The sequence below is a fragment of the Lissotriton vulgaris genome, chromosome 5, assembly GCF_964263255.1.
Source record: "Lissotriton vulgaris chromosome 5, aLisVul1.2, whole genome shotgun sequence".
Lineage (NCBI taxonomy): Eukaryota > Metazoa > Chordata > Amphibia > Caudata > Salamandridae > Lissotriton > Lissotriton vulgaris.
In genome coordinates, this window is record NC_141693.1 from 66,388,791 (window position 1) to 66,413,332 (window position 24,542).

General features: G+C 48.0%; 1 protein-coding gene across 1 annotated transcript in view; it reads left to right on the forward strand.

Annotated features, from left to right (window-relative positions):
* LOC147710189 (E3 ubiquitin-protein ligase TRIM39-like) overlaps positions 1-24,542 on the forward strand; it is a 236,764-nt gene that overhangs the window by 30,215 nt on the left and 182,007 nt on the right. Inside the window, exon 2 of the mRNA XM_086919946.1 lies at positions 7,396-7,491. Within this exon, the coding sequence (XP_086776072.1) occupies positions 7,396-7,491 (96 nt within the window). The remainder of the gene's footprint in view (positions 1-7,395; positions 7,492-24,542) is intronic.

Below are 24,542 nucleotides of genomic sequence, written 5' to 3' on the forward strand. Positions count from 1 at the left end.
TACAGTTCTTCTTCCTAGCAGAATATCCTCAATCAAGAATTGTTCTGAGAATATGGTGTAATACACCCAATACTTATACCCATTTCAGCCTTTGAAGTAGGAAAACCTCAATGAAAATTCTTTGTAGTACACAAGACCCTGCCCTTCCCTGCCCTGGCTCCAGACACACCACAAGGGTCGAAACGTCTTGTGTGAGGACAGGCAGAGCCCTATTCAGGTGTCGGTGTTAACTCCTCCCACTACTCTAGCTCTGGAAGACTCATCAACCTGGTGATGGGCCATCAGGATATGCAGAGCACACCTCAGCTCCCTTTGAGTGACTGTCTAGAGTGAATGCACAAACAGCCCAACTGTCATCCTGACCCAGACGTGTATTCAGAGACAGTCCGAGTCACAGAATGGTTAACGTAAGAAAATGGCAACGTTCTAAAAGTGCCATTTTCAGTTTTGCACTTTAAAACCAAGCTTTACTAAAATATGTATTTTAAATTGTGAATCCAGACACACCAAACTCTAATTTTCTGTCTGCTCCCAATGGGACATTAAACTCGAAGGATGTTTCAAGGCAATCCCCATGTTAAACTACGGGAGAGATAGGTCTTGCTTTAGTGAAAAACGAAATTAGCAGTATTTCACTAATAGTACATTTAAAACACAACAGTACATGCCTACCTTTTAAAAACACTGCACCCTGCCCATGGGCCAGCATCCGCGTACCTTAGGGATGACGTATTTGTAACAAAAGGGAAGGCTTGGGCCTGGCAAGTGGGTGCACTTGCCATTGTCTAAGTGGCAGTTTAAAACTGTGCACAGACACTGCAGTGGCAGGTCTAAGACATGTTTTGCTAGGCTACTCATGTGGGTGCACAATCAGTGCTGCCGGCCCACTAGTAGCATTTGATTTACAGGCCCTGGTCACACACAGTTCACTGTACTAGGGACTGACTAGTAAATCAAATATGCCAATCATGGAAAGACGAATTACCATCATACTTTAGACATAGAACACTTGCACTTTAGCACTGGTCAGCAGTGGTGAAGTGCCCAGAGACCTAAAACCAGTAAAAAAGTCAGAAAAAACAGGAGGAAGGCAAAAAGTTGGGGGATAACCCTGCAAAAAGGGCCAGGTCCACTACTGCCATACACCCTGCTTGGAGTCGGTGACTGCTCTCCTGGCTGCCTGTTCCTTGTTGGGGACTCTGCATCAGCATGTTGCCTGCTCTCCCTAATCCTGCCTGGTCCCAGGTGCAGCCCTGTATGAGGTTGGTGCCTGTTCCCTATTGCAGACCCTGTAAAGGGCTGGTGTCTGCTTTATGAGTCTGTTCCTTGTTTTCTTTTGCAGGCCCTGTACGAGGCTGGTGTCTGATTCTTGTTTCGGACCTTGTAAAGGGTTGAAACCTGCTACTCCTTGTAGCAGACTCTTTCTGAGGGCAAGTGCCTGACTCTAGTCATAGACGCATATAGGGCTTGATGTCTGATCTCTCTCTCTGGGTGCCTGTTTCCACTCTTCTACTCTGTATGGTGTCTGCTGTGTGTTTTCTCTGACAGACCCTGTATGAGGCCGGCACCTGCTCTCTTGTTGTGACTGTGTGTTCGCTGTGGCAAACCCAGTATGGGGTTGTGCCTGCTCTCTCTCCCTTTGGCTGTCTGTTTTCTCTGTCACAGACCCATTATGAGGTTGGTAGCTCTCCTGCTGTTCCTGTCTGTTCTCTGTCGGAGATCCTGCAGTTGTCTGGTAACCTCTATCTCAATATCTCTACTCTCGGTCACCAACCCTGTAAGAGGCTGATACATTTTCTCTGACTGTTCTCAGTCACAGACCGTGTAAATATTTAGTGCCCACTCTCTCATTTCGGTTGTCTCTTCTCTGTTGCAGACCCTGCCTGGGGTGGGGTCTGCACTCTTCCTGTGTCAGATTTCTGTCACAGTCTATGATCATTTCTTTAGGTGTCTGTTCTCTGTCACCGACCCTGCATTCGGCTGCCACTTGTACAGGACAAGGTCCTGATATGGGGTTTGAGTCAGTAGGATGGAGATGAAACATATTCGAGTACAATATGGATATGTGTGGCCATAATTTAAGAATTTGAATATCTGTAATTGGTACTTACAGTCTTACTAAAGACGGACAGTACTCACAGTCTGTATCCAGAGCACTAAACCAGGGGCCTGGCCCCTGAGAAGAAACCGTTGGGAGGTCAAAGTCAGGGGTTGTGCTCCTTTAAGAAGTGTGTCTTCAGAATTATTCTGAATTGTGGGAGAGTTGGCGCTGATGCCATCTCGATAGGGAAGCTGTGCCCGTCCCTGGGAGCATGAACTGAGAAGGCTTCTTCTGAAGCTTTTTTGTCTCCAGTCTGGTGATATCCACCCTCCTGGTCTGATGTTGTCCCCTGGACGTGGTTAGTTTGTCTGCCAGGTCAGATGGGGTCTTGTTGTTGAGCTCCTTAAGTGTTGCAGCTGGCCATGAAGATGATCTGGGCTGGAAGGGGAGCCAGTGTAGGACTTTTACTGTGGAGTTGATTTGATTTTTTCAATCCCTTGATGAGCTGCGCCTCTTCATGTATGCTGCCTTTCAGGGGGGCTCGGGTGGTGTTGAGGAGCCCGAGGAAGATGCTCCCTTTCCCACGGGGGCAGAGACAAGACCCTGTTGGGTCTTGTCTCTGCCCCCGTGGGAGAGGACTTGTGCATTTGTTTTGAGGTTATCTTCCAGGAGAAACAACCTCTTCAAGAGCGAAAATTGGAGACATCGATAGAGTGTGGTCTGGCGTGTTGTCTTTGTGTTGGGATGCTGAGGAGTTGTTTTATTTCCAGTGTGTTGAGAAATATGTACCAGGCTTCCTTCATTATTCTGTGTTGGAGTTGCAGGGAGGTGGAACTAGATGCATCAGAGGAAAGAGAAATGGCTGTGTTGGATGGAGGCAGAGCTGATGTTGTCTCAGATTTCCTCTATGAAGTGCTTGTTTGGTCCAGGTCATCTGTAGATCCATTAAAGGGATGCTATTTTGGAGATTGATAGAGGGAAGTGGTAAGGAGAGGAGTTTGAAGGAGTTGGGTATGGTAGAGTTACTAAGAGTAAAGATCAGAATATCCTGTGTATGAGTGCAAACCCCACCTCCTGTTCTGAGTATGTGATCTATGTGTGGAAATGTCCACTTTAGGGATGAGTGAATAAGGGATGCGCGAGGAGCACTCCTAATTTGTAAGTTTTTAAACCTTCTTGTAAATTGGTGCAATGATTGTATAGGGTTGTCACTCCTAGGTTCAACTGTAGATAAGACTAGCCAAACGGTTAGTCCAATCATGCACTGTTCACTCGGTGTATTCCCACACCTGTTCTATTTTTAACTTAAATTAATTCATAATACCATCATTATTCATGCTTTTTAATTGTCCTTGATTTCAACAAAATTCATATTGTGTGTCACAAATCATAAGTTCATCACAATCACTTTCAGATTAGAAATCATATATACATTTGTACATTATAATGATTTTCTCATATCATGTTATATTTCAATCAGCATTAACATTTGACACGCCCGATGCATTTCGGTACCACAACGGTACCTTCCTCAGGGGAAACTCTAAAAGGGAAAACATAAAAGTGTATGTTTTAACATGTGAGCCCATGGTAGCTGATTGTAAATAAATCTAATTGGATATGGATATGCATACCTCAATTGAATAAATGGCTGTAGAGTCTTGCCTATAAAGTAGAAAGATATCTGTCTGTTACATACGTCATCTCACAGATTGATAGTGAGTTTAAACACTTGTGAATGTACATCTTACCCGGGGGTACTTTGGACTGATTTGGATTAATGCTATAATAAAAACCACAAGTATTGCTTGTTAGGACTGTGTCTGTATGTACCTTGATGGTTTTATTAGATGAACAAGAGAGACTGTATATGCAATAAAATTGCATAGCCTACCTGAATTTGAAATCTGTCAGTCGGGAACCTGTTTGGTGTTTAAAACCTAGTGAGAGCCTGTTAAATCTCTAACGCTTTTCAACTTATTTGTTACCAACCTAGTAAAGAATAAAGGGCTTCCTACCTGAAAGTCTGACTAGCTTTGCGTATCTGTAAGAAAACAGACACGAGTATAAATGAACCATAATGAAAGAAACGCCGTAAACAAGAGTATGCGCGACATTTGCGTTAAATAATGGCGAAAGAAACGCTGAGGGTCGCCTGACATACCTCGTGATAGTATAATCCAAACTTGATCAGAGACGCCGAGTTTTTCGTAGGTGGCCGCCATGGACCGCTATTGAAATTATACACGCCTTTAGGTACAAACACTAAAAACGGACTATGGTTCACACTGCAGGTCACTCGTGGGTAATCGGGCGCCATCTTATAATGGAGCAAAATAGAACGGTCAAATAAGCAAATCAGAGGATGAACGATATATGCTAACATTATTCAAGAATCTATGATATGAAATGAGATATTCTATCTGTGAGGAAGTTGCTGCGAATGATATTTATTGTGAAAGACATGCCTGTGACGATCGCTGGGTATCTAAACATCATCGTATTCCTAATTCAATATACTTGTGTATTAAAAAAAAAAAAAAAAAAAAATCGTTTATAAATAAAATCCAAGCTGTGATATAGCTTTTTTATGACCTTGATCGTAGGTAGCCTTTATATGAACTACCGATGACGGTAGAACTGTCAGTTATAAACGGCTGATAATTCTGACGTATGCCTCGCGACAGGATATTTGTATTGGATTATGAGTGCCCTAATGTGGGGTGCCTTAACCTGATAGTTGTGGTATTTAAACTGAACAAGGTTTTTAATGTGTGTTGTCAAATATATGTGCATATACATTTACTGTCAATAACTCCCCATGGTAAAGACTGGTGAGTGACCTGAATATGGCACTAATATTAACTCATGTGCATCTGATCTGTATTTATACATTTACAGAGACCAATAGATTACAACGAAATAATGCTTACAGTATATCAAAATATCTCCAAACACAGAGCCAGTGATATTGATTCCATATATCAAGTAAGGTTCTAAATCTACAATTCATCACCTATTAATGGCACTGTGCTTGATAGGATAAAAGTCTGAAGGCCCTTGGGTAATCCTCTCATAAGTTAAATTGTCATTCACAGGTAACAAGATAAATCATATCTGTCATTGAGCCCCTTGGGGGACATTGTTTGTAAAGTCTTAATCCAAAATAGCTCTCGTTGAAGCAATTTCTGTCTGTTGTCCACGCCCTCTTGCATGACTAGTTTCTCTATGACAAAAAAACGTAATTGGGAAATGATTTGCTTATTTGACCGTTGTATTTTGCTCCATTGTAAGATGGCGCCCGATTACGCACGAGTGACCTGCAGTGTGAACCATAGTCTGTTTTTAGTGTTTGTACCTAGCGTGTATAATTTCAATAGCGGTCCATGGCGGCAACCTACGAAAAACTCAAGTTTGGATTATACTATCACGAGGTATGTCAGACGACCCTCAGCGTTTCTTTCGCCATTATTTAACGCAAATGTTGCGTATAGTCTTGTTTACGGCGTTTCTTTCATTGTGGTTCAATTAATACTCGTGTCTGTTTTCTTACAGATACGCAAAGCTAGTCAGACTTTCAGGTAGGAAGCCCTTTATTCTTTACTAGGTTGGTAACAAATAAGTTGGAAAGCGTTAGAGATTTAACAGGCTCTCACTAGGTTTTAAACACCAAACAGGTTCCTGACCGACAGATTTCAAATTCAGGTAGGCTATGCAATTTTATTGCATATACAGTCTCTCTTGTTCATCTTATAAAACCATCAAGGTACATACAGACACAGTCCTAACAAGCAATACTTGTGGTTTTTATTATAGCATTAATCCAAATCAGTCCAAAGTACCCCCGGGTAAGATATACATTCACAAGTGTTTAAACTCACTATCAATCTGTGAGATGACGTATGTAACAGACAGATATCGTTCTACTTTATAGGCAAGACTCTACAGCCATTTATCCAATTGAGGTATGCATATCCATATCCAATTAGATTTATTTACAATCAGCTACCATGGGCTCACATGTTAAAACATATACTTTTATTTTTTCCCTTTTAGAGTTTCTCCTGAGGAAGGTACCGTTGTGGTACCGAAATGCATCGGACGTGTCAAATGTTAATGCTGATTGAAATATAACATGATATGAGAAAATCATTATAATGTACAAATGTATATATGATTTCTAATCTGAAAGTGATTGTGATGAACTTATGATTTGTGACACACAATATGAATTTTGTTGAAATCAAGGATAATTAAAAAGCATGAATAATGATGGTATTATAAATTAATTTAAAGTTAAAAATAGAACAGGTGTGGGAATACACCGAGTGAACAGTGCATGATTGGCCTAACCGTTTGTAAAAATGTAAATTGATACTTGTATAGCGCACTACTCACCCGCAAGGGTCTCAAGGCGCTTGTACGAATACCGCTGTGGAACCTATCCTGGCTTTCCCTGTGAGGCGCCCACTCCTGGGCACCCCCAAGGTGGAGGCCAGGCATCCTTAGCGTTGTGGGGGCTGTTGCGGAGATTAAGCAAGCTATTGCCCAGAGTTGCAGAGTGGGACTCCATGATTAAAATAGGCACCGAGGCGAGAATTATCAGGTCCGTGGAATTTTGAGCCCAAGACCCGCCGAGGCGAGGAATTGAACCCTGGTCCCGGGCTAGACCTCTGCATCAGGGTCTGCCGCTCTAACCATTGAGCCACACTTCTCGCTAGTCTTATCTACACTTTAGGGATGAGGACATCCAGGATGTGCGTGAAGAAGGGTGTGAACCAGGTCAAAGGCGGGAACTAGGTTAGATCGCTGCACAGTCTGCATTCATTAGCATTGATTAAGATATTCACAGACCATGTACCTTTTTCATGCTTTGAGTCCCAAAATGTGTCTGTGATATTATTGGTATATGGGCAGCATACATGGTTTTTGCACTTACGAAAATTGTTAGCGTAGATATTTTAGTTTGGCTCTGGAATATTTCATAAAGTCTCTAGGACAAAGTTTCTTCTATTACGTAGTGCCTGGTCTAAATGCTTCCCTCGGTTTAGGCATGAAGTGGGCACAAGTCAAGTAGCAGTAAGAGCCAGTGATAAAGCTAGTTTCCTTGGAGCAAGGATTCTGGTGTTAGGTCCTTCTAGGCAAGAACATGGCAAACAAGGTGACATCATTGTCTGAGTCGTTCTCTGTGATACTTGGGACTGGTACTTAGTATCCAGATTGTAAGCCACACAAATCCAGGTTGTGATGCCTGCATTCTGGGCACATATGGCAGGTACTGTAGGGACTCTTCTTTGTAGGTAAGTCCTCACTCTACAGATCTACACTTATTCCTTGCACTTTCATCTCTGCAGGTAAAACTCCAAGAGTATCTACGTCTTCTGAAGAAAGAGGAGGAATATATTCTGGAGTCTAAAGTCAAAGAGGAGGAACAATATAAAACCATGAGGGTGAGTGGCTGCAGTGAGTGCTGTGTCTGTGTATGTCGGTGCCCATTCCTTTGTGTGGCCTCTTAAAGTTCAAGACACACCAAGCCTGATGAGCCGCCCTACAGACTAGGTCATGGTTCCCGCCAGATAAATATACTGACCGGAGTCCCTTCACTTAGTTGTTGGAGCTAAACTTGGCAGAAGGCTCGTCCTAAAATAAATAAAAGCAAGAATTACTCTTCTGACCTTATGGTAGTACTTACATCATACTTAAATGTTGTGCGTTAGAGTATGTGTACACAGGTGTGGCATTATCTGTGTGTGTGTGTGCGTGCGTGCGTGCGTGTGTGTGTGTGTGTGTGTGCGCCTGTTCGCCTGTTCACGCTTAGGTGTACGTTTCTAAGTATTTGCTTGTGTATGGCTGGTCCTGAAGTTATCTGTGGAGTGTACACATGTCTCCACATCTCTGTCTGTCTGTTTTTTGGACTTTGATTAGTGCTGTTAGGCCACAGGAGAGAATGTGTCCTAACAGCTAGGACGGACAACCTCAGAGCTGGGGCACCGGGCTCGCGTCTCGGCGGGGACGCTCAACATTCTATGATTCTGGGAAAATCACTTAATCTCCCCGTGCCTACCAAACATGAATGTGTCTGTCTGTCTGTAACCTAACTAGTGCTCATGTAAAGCGCTGGGATACCTTTGGGTTTAGTTTGCGCTATATAAAACTCCACACAAACAACTGCTTGTGTCTCTGCATATGCATATATGGATTTTGAGCCACAGTGTGCAAATACATGTGCTTATCCAGGGGTGTGGAATTTAATGAAATATGTACTTGTCCATGGGACAAGTAGCTTCATAAATCTACTTGTCCTTTAACAAAATCCACTTGTCCCTTTCGTGCCACGTAGTGCGCCGTCAAATAATGGCAGCAATCTCATTATAGAAGAGCTCTGATAATAGCCTCTCTGGTTAACATCAGGCTAATACTATAGAAGGATTTGACTTTTGGGGTTTTTCACCAGCTCTTCTCTAATCTTTTTCCATACTGAGAAAGGTTGGAAATTTACAGCTGACAACGGCAGAAGTAAAGTTTCTTCCAGGGCTGGGGAAAAATGGGGTTGGAGAAAAAGTGAACTTGTAAACACTCAATAGATTACCACTGGGGCACATTCATCTTTTCTCAAGCTGAAATGCAATTCACAAATATTTTCTAGGATTACGGTTTCCTGGCCTACTTACGGAAATTCATTTGAATTCATGAAAAACGTAAATCTGCATTAATATAAGGACATATATCATGGGTGTACTTTTGTGACTTTCTTTAACGTTTGAGCCCCTAATTCAATCTGAGTTAACCAAGACCTTTTGTTTTTATTAAAATGCTTTCTCTTCCTATCTATTGGCTGGCTTCATTGTGTGTGACAGCATTTTGCTCTTTTACAAAGTAGTTTTGTTCAGTGCTAGGAATTTCTATGGCAATGTGGCCTTTATGAGAACAAATACTGGCTGTCTAGTAAGAACGCGCTGGCAAACAGCACCACGCCTACCTGATAATCCCCAGGTAGAGAAAGGAGCATAGAGCAGGCCAAGAGAGTGACCAGAAAATTAAAATATTCCCCACTTTGATCCAAAGCTCTTATGCCACCAAGCAAGCAAATAAAACCATTGGAATCCTCTCTAGAATTGCTTTGCCTCTTCCATATAAGCAGCTATCCATTCATCCTTTCACCCACTGATATCTAGCATTTCACCTTTACATTGTCATCCATTCATTCTTTCATCTATTAGCCTTTCACCAATATGTTCGTCCATCTGTTGATTCGTCAGTTCATCCGCTCATCCATATCCTAACCTACCCATCCATCCATCTCCAATCTAACCATTTCAGCCATCCGTCCATCCTTTCGCTCATCCATCTATCCACCATCCCTTTCACTTTTCCATCCATCCTTTCACTCATCCATCCACCCTTCCACCAATCCATCCTTCCACTCATCCATCCATTTATCCTTTACACTAATCAATCCTTTTGCACCCTAATCCATACACCCTGTAACCCATCCATCCACCTTTTCCTTCATTATAACATCCTTTGTCCATCCACCATCCCCGTCACTCAACCATCCCTGTCACTCATTCATTCATCCATCCATTTAGCCAGCCACACTTGTACTCACTCATCCTTTCACCCGCACATCTACCCATCCATCCTTTCACTCACACCCACCCTTTCACATTAATTATGAGCCTTTGTCTATCGAGCTGCAGACAGAAGAGGCCCATCAAGAGCTCCATCTTTACAGTAGCTGCTAAAGTGGGGCGTTTTCGAAGCCACTGTTCAAACCTATCGATCAAACTTATCCATCCTGCCTTCCTTTCACCCATCCATCCTTTTGCTCATCCATCCATCCATTCACCCCACACATCCTCCTTTTCGCTCATATTAATCCACCCTTTCACTCATCCCTCCATACATCCTTTCACTAATCCATCCATCCTCCTTTTCACTCATATATCCTTCCACCCTTTTACTTCCTCCATTTGTTTTCTCTCAGCCATCCATCCATCCATTCGGCCCATCCATCTTCTGTTTCGCTCATATATCCATCCACACTTTCATTATTCCCTCCATCCACCTTTACACTCAACTATCCACCCATCCATCAACCCTTCCACCCAGCCACCTACCCACCCACTAATTCATCCACCCATCCATCCATCCACCCACCCACCCATTCATCTACTCTATCTCTCACTCATTAATCCACCCTTTCATTCAGCCATCCACGTTCACCCCATCCATCCACTCATCCATCCCTTCATTCACCCTTGCACTTATCCATCCATTCTTTCACGCATCCATCCTTACATCCATCATTTCACTCATTCATTCATGCACCTATCCATCCACCCTCTCAGTGATTCATCCATGCATCTATCCATCCACCCTTTCACTCATTCATCCATGCATCTATTCATCCACCCGATCACTCACTCACCCAGTCACCCAACCACCCCTTTTAAATCCATTATGGGCTTTTGTATGCGGACCTGCAGACTGAAGAGGCCCATCAAGAACTCCACAGCTGCTGTAGTTGCTACGGCAGTGTGTTCAAAATGCCCCTGGTGCATGCACAAAGTGAGATGAGGGCCTACTGCAAGGATAGAAATGGGGGTGGCCTTAGGCCTGCATGAAAGCCTCCTGGAGAAATGTATGAGCTTTAATGTAGGCCCTGGATGACGTAAGTTATGAGAGGCCATGGGGAGCGGGTAAGGGCTGTCAGAAAGGGCGGTGGATGGTGGTGGGGTGGGATTAGCAGGTTTAGGCACCGGGTGAAACATAAGGTGTACAGGTAAAGCAAAGTAGGAGGTGTACAGGAAAGGCAAATTGAAAAGAAGGGGGTGCAGGAGCTGCAAGGGAAAGCAAAGGGAGTTAAAGACGAACAGGGATCTTGGCGCTGTATGAGGCCCAAGAGTGGAGCAGAGATTAAAAGGCAGGGGTCATACAGTTCAGGTCAGAGCAAGGGGCCAAGAGGCAGATAAAGCAGCGGTCTTACGTGCCAGTGCTGTGAGTTTTCTGGAGCTGCAGAAGCATGATGTTTGTCTATGCTCAAGGAAAATAAAAGGAACAGGGGGTTGTTCTTCTGTGCTGGGGAAATTAAAGTGCAGGTCCCAGCTTTTGCATTGACCCTTTCACTGCCAATAAACTGCTCAGAGCTACTTATTAACATGGCTGTGACCAACAGTGATGTCATTCAGTGATGTCACTGACCATGTCATGAATGATGTAATATGTGACATCATCAGCATTGGATTGCGGATGCGCGAAATATATAGTTAGTGCAACTAACTATATGTGGAATTTCATTGGTTTTATATCAATGAAATGTCCAGCTAACTATATAGGAGGAATTTCAATGTTTTTTTATATGTTAATTCCTAACTATATAAGGCCTGAAACCTATGGTTTTTTCAGTGAATTTCAAAAGTTTTTTAAATGCTAATTCCTAACTATATAAGGCCTAAAACCTATAGTTTTTCCAGTGAATATATATAGAAAGCCGTCACAAGAGTTATGACATTACAAAGTCTGTTTGTAACTTTTGATTTATGGAAGAATTCTTGCTTTATAAATTGGGAGTGAGGCATGTTGGGATGGTTTAACCCCTGAACTCCCAGGCAGTGATAAAGGAGAGACAAGGAGGCCTGGCCACGAGGTACCGTGTTGCTAACCTCAAATTTGTCAGCATTTATTTCCTGCGAGTTTGATTAGGAAATGCAGAAGCGCTTTTTTGATATAAGAACTTCATGTGCTTCCACTGTGCGCTTATTTGCTAAGCACAGCATCCCACACACATCATACCCATATAACTGACCAGTTCCCGCGGAGTGAGAAGGGGGGACTGGCATCACATAAATCAAGTATATAATCCGGTCTAACTTGAAGTTACACACCCAACGTCCTGACCAGAATTGTGTCATACTAGTGCTCAGTAGATGGTGGGATTAGCCTTACCAGACTAACGCGGTGAGCTGGGGGGGGTGTATGGGGGGGGGGGGAGCCCGTTATCGGAGGAATGTCTCAGTCCCGAAATGTACGCCGGCCACATTGCAGCCTGGGTGCCCCCCTTTTCTCTCGGGGTCAGCGGATGAAATGCGCAGCTCGCAGACCCAGCGCCCGGTGTGTTTTTTTGCATATTTTTAAGGCAGAGATGGGCTGAGTACATACAGGGCGTTGTGAGTGGAAGGGTGGCAACGCATGGGTGTTGTGAGTGTAGGGGCGCAGTAGATAGGGGTAGGGGTGGGCTGTAAGTGAAGGGTGTTTTAGTGCAGGAGTAGTAGTGAGAGTGCTCAAGTGCTCCCATTCGAAGGAAGCGCCAACGCATGCTCATTACCAGGATTTTACCCTTGGTGGCTGTTGTCGCTCCTGTCCCGCACTCTGTAACCGAGCAGCCAACGGGCAAAATACATGAAGCATCTCCTCTTTTCCCGGGGCTCCCTCAGCACATGGGAGCCCCGCACCAGCCCATACTTCTCCCTCGGGCCGGCAGCATCACCCGGTCTCCCCCTCGGCACGGGAGACCGGACGGGTACATCAAAGGCTTCCCCCAGGCAGGGGGAAGTGGAAACCACGTCTTCCCGGCCCCGCCCACAACCAGGCGGCGGCCATCTTAAAGCGGCTCGGGCCGCGGCGGTGATCTCAGGGGGCAAAACAAGGGGTGACCACCCTCGATATTAAAATAAAAAGATTAAAAAAAAGAGAGAAGCCCCCCCAAGCCCCCCCCCCCCCCCCCCAATTTTTTTCCGAAAAATCGCGGGGTGCGCGCACGGTGCGCCCCTACAGATATATATTTGTTTTCTCTTCTAATTTTCTCAGGAACCACTGGAGGGATTTACACTATTTTACCAAAAGCGTGATCTGCGTACCGGACACTACCATTTTGACAAGTTTGGTGTAATTCCATTCAGCGGTTCAAGCTGTAGCCGTGTCTAAAGGTCCTATGGAAATTAACATGGGGAAAACACGTTTTGGGACCCCCCTTTTTTCTCAGCCCCCACTTGACTAATCCCCCCCAAACTTTCAGGGAAGGAGAGGAGCGGAGCAAGCCATCTTCTTTGAGAAATTTGCGAAGATTCATCAACCAGCGCAAAAGTTATTCCCAATAGAATGTTGGGGATTTCCTATGGAAACTAGGTCCTAACTATATATACCTACTGACAAACGTCAGTAGGTAATATATATATATATATATATATATAGACTAGCAGCCTGTCCCGGCAATGAGGCTTCCAGGTAGCAGAAACTCCCTTACCTCACGTCATCCTACTGTGTGCTTGTCGACTCATAGAAGGCACGAACGGAAGGCCAACTATTGGTTCCTCACTCTCTCTGACACCACGTTAGGAGTTACCAATCCCCAATGAGGCTGCATCCTCCACTCTGGCCTGCAGCAGACGGCGACTTGGAGTATTAATGAACGTGCACCACACACGACAAACTGCCCTCGAATATGTGTACTCAGTTATTTATGGTCTCTGCTGTCAGGACAACACACAATCTCAAGAGTAATTAGCGCCTGGGTCGCACAGCACTGGGTCGCACAGCACAGCTCGAAACGTCACTGCATTCAATCCCCAATGAGGCTGCATCCTCCACTCTGGCCTGCAGCAGACGGCGACTTGGAGTATTAATAAACGTGCACCACACACGACAAACTGCCCTCGAATATGTGTACTCAGTTATTTATGGTCTCTGCTGTCGGGTTTGTGTAGCTCGGTCAAAATAGCCTTTTTACATGATGGGCGTCGCTTACCTCGCGTCTTCCTCTGGGGCTGTCTCAGCCCCACGGCTCCACTGTTGCCGCAGCTCTCTTCCGCGCTCCTCCCGCTGAACTCTGCGTTACTTTTCCTCCCCGAAATTTGTTTCCCTCACGTCTGAGGAAGAGGAAGTGAGGCAGAACGGCGGGGGATTCAATCTGAATCAGTCGAATCCTCCTCGCCCAGTGTAAGAGCGAGTGACCAACCGGACCCAGTGAAAAACTGAATTAATTTCACTCACCGCCGACACAGGACAGTGAGTGACTCTCGTCATGGCCGCCCGCCTTGCAAGAGGCATTGGTGATCATGGGTGGCGCAAATTACTGCGGCCAAGCGGGGGACGCGTGAGTCAGCAGCCTGCAGTGTCTGGGGGGAGAAGAAGATGAAGACTGCAAGTGCGGCTGCAGAGTGCATCATGCAGCAGTGCAGTCACAGTGCTGCAGTGCTGTGCGGCAGGTCCCCGAGTCTCTGAACTCGTCTAGTAAGTGTTTTATACTACACGATGAGTCATCTGAAAAAAATGATTTAGCACAATAGCATCTGCAGGGCTGATCTGTCTCATAATCCTTCCTGAGTCAGCGCGCCTCCTGGTTTATCTGCAGTCTGATCACTGTGGTTTATCATAGTAAATGCAGGCGGGCCGCAGGGCTGCTCTGTCTGACTCACATCATTGATCTTAGGGCAGGAGTAAGGTATTATATTAAAGGCCGGGTCACTGCGTGACAGTTTTACCAGGCAGGGCTCTCTCTGCTCTGGGAACTGGGTGTAAAGTGTGTGCGGGCGTAAGTGATTATTTGTGGGTCAGGGTGTGGCTGCCCTTATAGAACATTCTGCCCTGATTTACATGCGTTCCTCCAGGTTGACCCCGGGGTGACTATAACCAGCCTGCCCCTCCTGTGGTTCGCATCTGTGGAACTAAAATTAAATAAAGATCTGGGGGTGGAAATGGAGCTCATCAGATATCCCCCGTGGACACTTGGAGGGCGGGGGAGGGGGTAGCGTGATTCCTCAAAGGCCCCTCCCTGTCCCTTCTAATGTTCAGAGTTAGCATCCGCAGGCAGGGCTGCTCTGTCATCCTTCCTGACTCAGTACGTGACAGTTTTACCAGGCAGGGCAGGGTTCTCTTTGCGTCTGCACTGGGGCCCGGTGCGGGGGAGGAGTGTGGGGGTGGGGGGGGGGGTAGGTGGGTAGGTTAGCGTCATTCCTAAGAGTCCCTGTCCGGAACAGAACTTACTTGCCGCCGCAGCACGCACAGTAGATCATCTTTGAATACAATATTTGAGTCACATACAATCAATATTGTTTAAAATCTGCAGGCAGAGCAGCTCTGTCTTATCCACCCTCTGAGTAAGCCTGGTTTATCTGCAAGTGCAGATCTGATTTAATCACAGTAAATCTGTAGGCCCGGCCGCAGGGCTGCTCTGTCTCCTCATCCTTATCATGGGCGCCCCTGACTAACTTTTATCTTCACAGATTGGGGGTCAGTGCGTGTCACTTTTACCAGCCAGGCTGGCTCTCGCTGAGTTCTCTCGGCACTTGGGGGGAATGGGGGTGGGGGGGGGATTAGGGGGGGTGGATCCGTTAAAATTAAGGTTAGTGTCCTTCCATTTCTGGTGCTCTGAAACAATTTCAAGAAGTTCTTGCAGTTTCTTGTTGCTCAAATGGCTGTAATTTCTGAATTTAAAAGTTTCCCTAGTCTTCATTCCATGATTTTTGCTCGCAGAAAAGTGTCACTCATACTTGTTAGAATGTCACTTATAATTCCACTGACATTTTAAAAATGTCACACATGGCTATCTGAAACCTTGGCAGTTATGTAACCCCCCGCCTTCCTCCCATCGGCGATGTATTTGGCGAGCTGTTTGCTGTGGCACCAAACGCTCAGTTTCACGTCCGAGCAGGAACTTAAACGCCGTTTTTAAGGGGGTTGCACGTAAACAGAAACACGAATATGACAGTGGACGCCTACCGTAAAACTTTCCAACCAGTCAGGGGATCCAAGTCAGAGAGTACATCCATTGTAAAGCGCCGAGGGGGGTCAGCAAGCAGGGCCAGCGCCCTGAGGACAACACAAAACAACAGCAATGGTAATATCCTCCTCGCGCTCCTGATGATGTCAGCACGTTAGCGCACACGGCCTGCGCTACTTCCAAGGGACTACTTTTTTTTGTAAGGTATATTTTTTAAACAACGTATATTTTTTGGGGGTATATAGCCTATGTCACTCTGCAGACCCTGCCAATTCCAATGATGTATTGGGTGTTTGGATTGGCGCTGTGGTTCCCGAGTTTACCCGCCTCAAAGGTTCTCAGTTCTTACTTTATAATAGTAGTATAGATAGTATGGATGTGTGCCTCTGCGAGTGTGTATATGCATAGATTGAAGCTATCCGTCTGTGAGTTTGTACAAGATTTGTGTGTGTGTGTGCAAATTAATGTGTGCATCTGCATAAGTGTGTACCTCTGTGGGTGTGTGTATGCATGGACCTGGAGTTATTTATCCATCTACCTGACTGAGCAAGCCTGGTGTAAGACCCTACCTAAACCAAGGTTTTAGCGATGTAATCCTGATACGGTATTGTATATACATCCTCGAACCACAGATCATCCAACAGAGTTCATCTAAGTGATAAAGCAAGCATGGAAGCTCCAACATTGTGTAGATGAGTTTTAACCCACAAATAGTTCATCTAAACCAAATGCCCTCTAATCTTATCATCTTTCGGGACATATACATTTCCTTATTTAGAATTCTAGAAATTACATGGGCACAGCTCAGCTTCAGCTACTGACCTTGGACATTCTCTGTTCTGCTCAATACTCATTGTAAGGGTTTCCTGCAACTGTGTCATTAATCAGACATAGTTTGACAGGTCACAATTTATGCCTTCATTAGACCTCTGTTATAGGGATAGGCCACAGGTGACTGGAATGCCCCAGTATAACTAACGCCCGTAGCCTGCCTCAGGATGGAAGACAGACCAGGCCTGTAATGTGGAAGCCCCTTCAGCAGTGGTGCACATTTCTCACTACTCTAACACTCCCATTGATTGTGATATTTAACAGTTCAACAATGGTGTCCATGAGGAGGAGCCAAGACGGCGGCCAAAATGGCTGCATAGAAGCCCGGCTCCGCCGCTCGCCCTTACCTCCCGTACCATCCTGACATCTATCCTGCATCCCGATTGCGGCCACGTACAGATGACTGCCTACGGAGCCCGGCTGTGTTGCTCCGGCCCGAAATCCGTCTTTTATGGCCGAGATGCGTCGTCCTAAACTTCCCGGCCCTTGCATTGGGTGAGCCGGGACCTCGAGTGGAGCGGCAGCCGTCGCGCGACTGCACAACATCGGCTCCGACCGGCCATCTTCGCCCGGTGATCCAGACCGGGATTCCGATTGGACGTGGCCAGAGACTGCCGATCGGAGATTGGCGCTGGCGCCCCTCGAGCAGCCCAACAAAGGTTTTCGCCAGAGCCTGTTCTTTATTGTTTACTCGGCGATACTTATTGACGTACGATCCGGATCCGACCTGCCTCGGAGACTGCCGGCGGCCGACGGATCTCCTTGCAGTGTTGATTTACGGGAGAATTCGGGCACGCCTGGTAAGCCCCTTGCAGCGCGGTGGGTGATTGCGATTTCGAGTGTGCCTGATAAGACCCACTATTGTGTTGCTGGCAGCTATCGACTTTCTGACTACCGGAGGGGTTTGTTTCCTCGCCTGCCTTGATGTTCCTTGGGAGAGAGGTGCGCTACATGGTTTGGTGAAGTGGTGATGGAACCCACAACGCGAGACATCCTACTGGCCCTTACAGATCTGCACTCCGCCTTGAGCAGTCGCTGGATGATTGTTGCTTACTCGCAGGCGACGGCGAGTTGTACAAAGATGGATGGCCAAGATGTCGAGCCAGAGCCCGATCTTTCCCAGTTTGTCAACAATGAGGACTCTCTAAAGTGTGTGAAACTGGACAATGGACTTGGTGGGACGGGTGACCGAGCTACTGTGTTTGCTGACTACTACACCCCCCAGCTGGCTATCACCGCTCCTGATCTGTATTACCAGTTTTCCTCGATGGCTGGGGTGCTATGGAGTCGCATTATCACATTGACTTTTTTGCTCTGGCTTGCTACTGCATCGGCTCCAAAAGGGACTGTGGACTCATTGACCCTGCCTTCTCTCGATGTGCAACGCCTTGCTGCCCTAGCTCGGACCGGCCAGGGCTGAACTCGGATTGCTTACGTACTCCATTGATGTTTTTGGTGCCGGATTGTGACATGGCTTATGATGGTGACTAGGGGTGATTGGGATGATTATACATTGTTGCTTGCCCTCCATTATGGTGGGCTTCCTTGTTTTTCAGGGTGGGTGGGGGGGGGGCGTGTCTGGGGCCAGAGCTAGGGCCCTCCTCCTATTTTCCCTTCTTTGGGATTTCCTGGGGCGACAGGCATGCCTATGGGGGGGGTGGGCCGTGGCCTTCCGCTGCATGCAGGGTGGGGGGTGGGGGTGGGACTAGTTTTTTGTTTCCTCTTTCTCTCTATGGCCCGCTTTTTCTTTCTTCCTTTCTTGTTCCCTCTTGATATAATCTTCCTTTTTCTATCTTCTTATAGTTGGAGTCGGGGGTTTGGGTTCCTTGGGAGGATCATTGTTTGTGCCCCTTTACGCTATGCAATCCTGTTGACATCGCTCGCCTCATGAGTGGGTCACTGCGGTTCGGTGGGCTTGTTCTTGGACTTATATCTTCCTAATGTTCTCCCAATGGTACGCTCAATTGAAGGCTAATATCCTGTCACGTAAATAGCTCTGTAACCGATGTCATAATATTGCCTTTCGTATGATCCTTCAACTTTATTATAAATTGGACTCCTCTCACATCCTGTAACACTGTGGACAGTTTTGGTCGCGGCTCCTGATTCAATGATGCCAGCCTGGCTTGAGAGCACGGTGTAGTTATCCTCTGTTGCACGACATTTTGACATCTGATGTTGTTGTTTGGTGGCCTTTGGCCCTTCCTTGCTTTGCACATGATGTAATCCTGAGGTTTCCTAATAAAAATTAAAAAAAAAAAAAAAAAAAAACAATGGTGTCCATAGTGATAAAGTTAACAAGGGTGTCATTACCATATAAAATCATGGTATCCGATAAACTCTCTCACACTCTTAGTGAAGTGTTTTTCCTAATGTGCACTCTTCATTCTTTAGTGGTTGTTACCCCACTTGTCGCTATACCCCCTGTACTGACAGCTGGGGGCCTTTTCATTGCTGTAAAACACTGTGACCAGATCACATCTCTGTGCGCCAGGCTCAGGGTTTGGGCACTGCCAGACCACGGTTAGAGGAGGAAGGACACTGGTCAGTGAGGAGCTAATGATCATGTTGGTTGATGTCGTTTGTCTCTAGTGCCCTGAAGTCTGTACTACTATAGCTCCGAAACGGGCCAAGGACATCTCTTTCTGCACTTGACTCCCAGGATAGTGAGGTCGAGCAGTCAAAGGCTTCTTACGGAGGTAGAGGGCGGGGCAAGCACTCAGAATCCAACAATCAACCAACAGACACAATAATGTTATGTCTAGCGCAGTAGTTATTTTTAATAAGGAAGAAAATCTTTTAATCTCACAACAACAACATAATATTACCCAGTTCAGTAAAGGTACAATTAAAGGGTTGCACAGTACGATCCCCAATGTAGAGTATGTTATATGGGGGTAGGCTTTAATCAAGCACCAACTCTGGGTTACCCCACTGGCTGCTGTGTAGATCAGTTCAATGACCTTTTTCTCAATGAGTTCACACAGGCAAAAACTACATTGCTCAGACTGCATATTTTGTTGCCGTGCTAGACCTACTCGGTGGCGGCGTGCTCGGAGGATCTGTTTCTGTAGAAGTGGCTTCAGTTGTGCAGGAGCTCCAGGGAGTCTCATTCAAGTCAAGGACTGCTCGCGATAATCAGTTTATCAGGCCTCAACGGCGCCAATTGTGTTTGATAGTCGTGGCCTTCCAGGCCAGTTGCACACAGATGTTCGGTGATAGAAGTTGCAACTGCAAAGTCGGGCCTTCAGTGAATGGTTGTAATTGGCAGGTGCGGCTTTCCAGGCTCGCATACCCAGGAGTCCCTGCTTGACCTGTGTCATCTGGTCTGCGCCTCCTGATTGCCCCGCCCCCTGAACGGCAAACCCTTCAAGTACAATCGGACTCCCAGGCTTTGGCGGGAACTTTGGAAGCTCGGAAACGTGCAAGTGATCTTACCTGGGACGCTGTCTTCTAGACCCTGCATCTACGCCTTGCCGCACCCGCTTTGCGGGTGCCGCCACGCGGCTTGTGAAATACAGCTCTGGGTCATCGCCTTGCTGTTTGCCTGGGGAGAGAGGTCAGAGTGTATCAGGGGTGGAGCGCTGCAGGGACTCGCATTCCCAGGAGTCCCTGCTTGACCTGTGTCATCTGGTCTGCGCCCCCTGATTGCCCCGCCCCCTGGACGCCATTTTACATCTATATTACAGGACCACATCCATGCTGCGCGGGAGCGCTGGGCGAAGCCCGGGCCAAGGGCGGGCCCGTTTTAGCCCGTTAGAGACCGTTTGTGACCGGACCGGGATCCCCCCCCCCCCCTTGGTTTTTCACCTCTGCCACAAAGACATCCTGTTTGTATGTTTTATTTTTACCTATACAGTATTAGTTGATAACTGCTGAACATACATTAAGAAACAATATGTCTACGAGGGGTACCAGAAGTAAAACTGCGGCGGGAGGAGGGCAGATAATTGGTCCTTTGGATAACTTGAATGAAGCAATACATCAGGGTATCATTCTCCTCGAACGTAGAATCTCCCAAGACTTACAACTAGCCAGACGTTCATCCTTGGGACTCCTTGCCCTAGCCAGAACCCCAGCACAACCCCAGGACCCCGGCCCTCTAATAGACGACCGGATAGAAACACTTAGTATGCCAAACATAGTTGACTTGTCTGCATCTCAACTCTTTTCAGACTCCCAACTTAGGGGTCGATTAGGATCGCGGACGGAAACCTGTTCCGTCCGCCGAGGAAGGTGGCAAGATACTCCGGACCTGTCCGCGGAAAAACCGCAATAGCGATTTGGATAAAATATGATAGAAACGCCGATCGCGGCGGACGGAGCACACCAATCCCCGTCCCCGGCGGTCGAAGTAAACCTGAGCCCGCGGCAGGCGGACGGAACCGAAAGAACACCGACCGCCGCGTACGCACATGACCGCGAAAACATCCACTTCCCCCGCGATACCTGCTTAGTGTCCGTGTCCGCAATTAGGATAACTCCGCAAGTACCCCGGTAGCCACCGCGATCCACGTCCGCTGCGGTACCAATGCTACGAGAAACCGTGCTCCACAGCGGAAGGCCAACACAAACAACATCCCTACAGTCAAACCAATGCCATACATTGCGACGGAAGTTATCACCAAACACAGGAAACAGAACAACCACCCACCTGAAACATCTAAACCAATCACAAGACACAATGACCCACCCCCAAGAACCACATAATGCACACCTGGCAACACACCCACCTAGCACCTGACTGCCAATAACCATTCAGACAGGGCCAAGACACAGACTATAAAATAACTCCCACCCACTCCAGAAATCCTCTGCATCACAGCATAACTGCTAGCAGGAGACACCACTTAACTTACAGCAAACACAGATATCATACACATAACCCACACCCAAACACACCCACTACACAAAGACCCACCACACCATTCCTACACACCACACACCTGCACCTCCCTATTCACTCAAACCCACACCCCGAGCACCACACACCATGGCACCAAAAAAAACAACAAATTCACTGACACCGAGTTAAAGGTTATGGTAGATGAGATAATACGTGTAGAACCCCACTTATTCGGGGCCCTAGTGCAGCAGACCAGCATAGCCAGGAAAAACAGCATGTGGGACCGGATAGTCACCAGGGTGAATGCTTCCGGGACCGTCCCGAGGACGAAGCAGGAGATTCAGAGGCGGTGGCATGACCTCAAGACCCGAGTGAAATCCATCCGAGCCAAGAACTATCTCCGGGCTAATCACACAGGCGGTGGAACCCCCCCGGAGCCCTTACCGTACACCGAGTGGGAGGACAAGGTGCTGACCATCCTGTACCCTGAGAGCCTTGATGGACTTGATGAGGGAGAAGAGGCTGGTAAGTACCAACCAAGCACCACAAGCACCACAAGCACAACAACATGGTGTGCCTCACACAACTCTGAAGACACATCTCCCAGACCCCAACCCATGCATGCAGTCCACATACTCGCCAACGTCTAAACAGGCCCCCATGTCAATAGGGAGGGCGGTGGTGGTGGGTGGGGTGTGTGAGAGGTCACTAGTGCAACTCCCCACAGGCCCCCATGTCCATAGGGAGGGCGGTGGTGGTGGGTGGGGTGTGTGAGAGGTCACTAGTGCAACTCCCAACAGGCCCCCATGTCCATAGGGAGGGTGGTGGTGGTGGGTGGGGTGTGTGAGAGGTCACTAGACCAACTCCCAACAGGCCCCCATGTCCATAGGGAGGGTGGTGGTGGTGGGTGGGGTGTGTGAGAGGTCACTAGACCAACTCCCAACAGGCCCCCATGTCCATAGGGAGGGCGATGGTGGTGGGTGGGGTGTGTGAGGGGACGGCACTACAACTCCCCACAGGCCCCCATGTCCATAGGGATGGCGGTGGTGGTGGGTGGGGTGTGTGAGGGGACGGCACTACAACTCCCAACAGGCCCCCATGTCCATAGGGATGGCGGTGGTGGTGGGTGGGGTGTGTGAGGGGACGGCACTACAACTCTCCACAGGCCCCCATGTCCATAGGGATGGCGGTGGTGGTGGGTGGGGTGTGTCAGAGGTCACTAGACCAACTCCCGACAGGCCCCCATGTCCATAGGGAGGGCGGTGGTGGTGGGTGGGGTGTGTGAGAGGTCACTAATAATAATAATAATAATAGGGAGTTTTGTAGAGCGCATGGTGACGCCAGACGGCGTGTCCCAGCGCTGTGATGCTAGCGCTAGCAGAAGAGATGCTAAGGTGGACCACTACTGGGCGTAAAAAAATGTTTTTAGCTTAGCTCTGAAAATGGACTCTGAGGGTTCCAGGCGTAACGCCACAGGGAGTTTATTCCAGCTGGATGCCGCCAAATACCTGAAGGACCTGCCACCCATCCTAGCTTTGGACACCTTAGGAATGGACAGGCGTCCCGTGCCAGATGACCTAAGGGAACGCAAAGGCTCGTATTGTGTCAAGAGATCCTGTAGGGGGAGAGGTGCCCTGCCGTTGATAATCCGGTGACACATGCAGAGTGCTTTGAATTCCACCCTGCTTCTCACCGGGAGCCAGTGTAGTGTTCGGAGCGCGGTTTTTGATGCTGATCTTCTGGGCAGTCTAAGAACCAGCCGGGCTGCGGCGTTTTGTAAAACCGGCAGGCGGTTTAAGTTCTTCTCGAGAGTCCCCAGGTAGAGCAGGTTGCCGTAGTCCATTTTGGACGTGACTAGTGCGTGCACGAGTGTTTGGCGGGCTTTGATGGGAAGGAGCTCCAGAACCTTCCTAAGGGTCTTGAGGGTCCCAAAACAGGAGCCAACCACACGGTTGACTTGGGGTCCGAAGATAAGGTTGGAGTCGAACCAAACACCGAGGTTCCTCGCCTCCTTGCAGGGGATAGGTGTGGGTCCTAGGCAGGGAGGCCACCACGCTGACGTCCAGGCCGCACGGTCTCCCCCTACCACCAGCACCTCAGTCTTCCCTCCGTTGAGCTTGAGACAGTTGGCAGACATCCAGGCAGCTAGGTCTTGCATGCATGCTCTGAAGATGTCTGCCGCAAGACCGGGCGCTCGCGATAGGGAGATGACCAGCTGCGTGTCGTCAGCGTACGACACCATGCGCAAGCAGTGACTCTCCACTATGGTGGCAACCGGGGAAACATATAGATTAACTAGACCAACTCCCCACAGGCCCCCATGTCCATAGGGAGGGCGGTGGTGGTGGGTGGGGTGTGTGAGAGGTCACTAGACCAACTCCCCACAGGCCCCCATGTCCATAGGGATGGCGGTGGTGGTGGGTGGGGTGTGTTAGGGGAAGGCACTACAACTCTCCACAGGCCCCCATGTCCATGGGGATGGCGGTGGTGGTGGGTGGGGTGTGTCAGAGGTCACTAGACCAACTCCCCACAGGCCCCCATGTCCATAGGGAGGGCTGTGGTGGTGGGTGGGGTGTGTGAGAGATCACTAGACCAACTCCCCACAGGCCCCCATGACCATAGGGATGGCGGTGGTGGTGGGTGGGGTGTGTGAGGGGACGGCACTACAACTCTCCACAGGCCCCCATGTCCATAGGGATGGCGGTGGTGGTGGGTGGGGTGTGTCAGAGGTCACTAGACCAACTCCCCACATGCCCACATGTCCATAGGGAGGGCGGTGGTGGTGGGTGGGGTGTGTGAGAGGTCACTAGACCAACTCCCCACAGGCCCCCATGTCCATAGGGATGGCGGTGGTGGTGGGTGGGGTGTGTGAGGGGACGGCACTACAACTCCCAACAGGCCCCCATGTCCATAGGGATGGCGGTGGTGGTGGGTGGGGTGTGTGAGGGGACGGCACTACAACTCCCAACAGGCCCCCATGTCCATAGGGATGGCGGTGGTGGTGGGTGGGGTGTGTGAGGGGACGGCACTACAACTCCCAACAGGCCCCCATGTCCATAGGTATGGCGGTGGTGGTGGGTGGGGTGTGTCAGAGGTCACTAGAC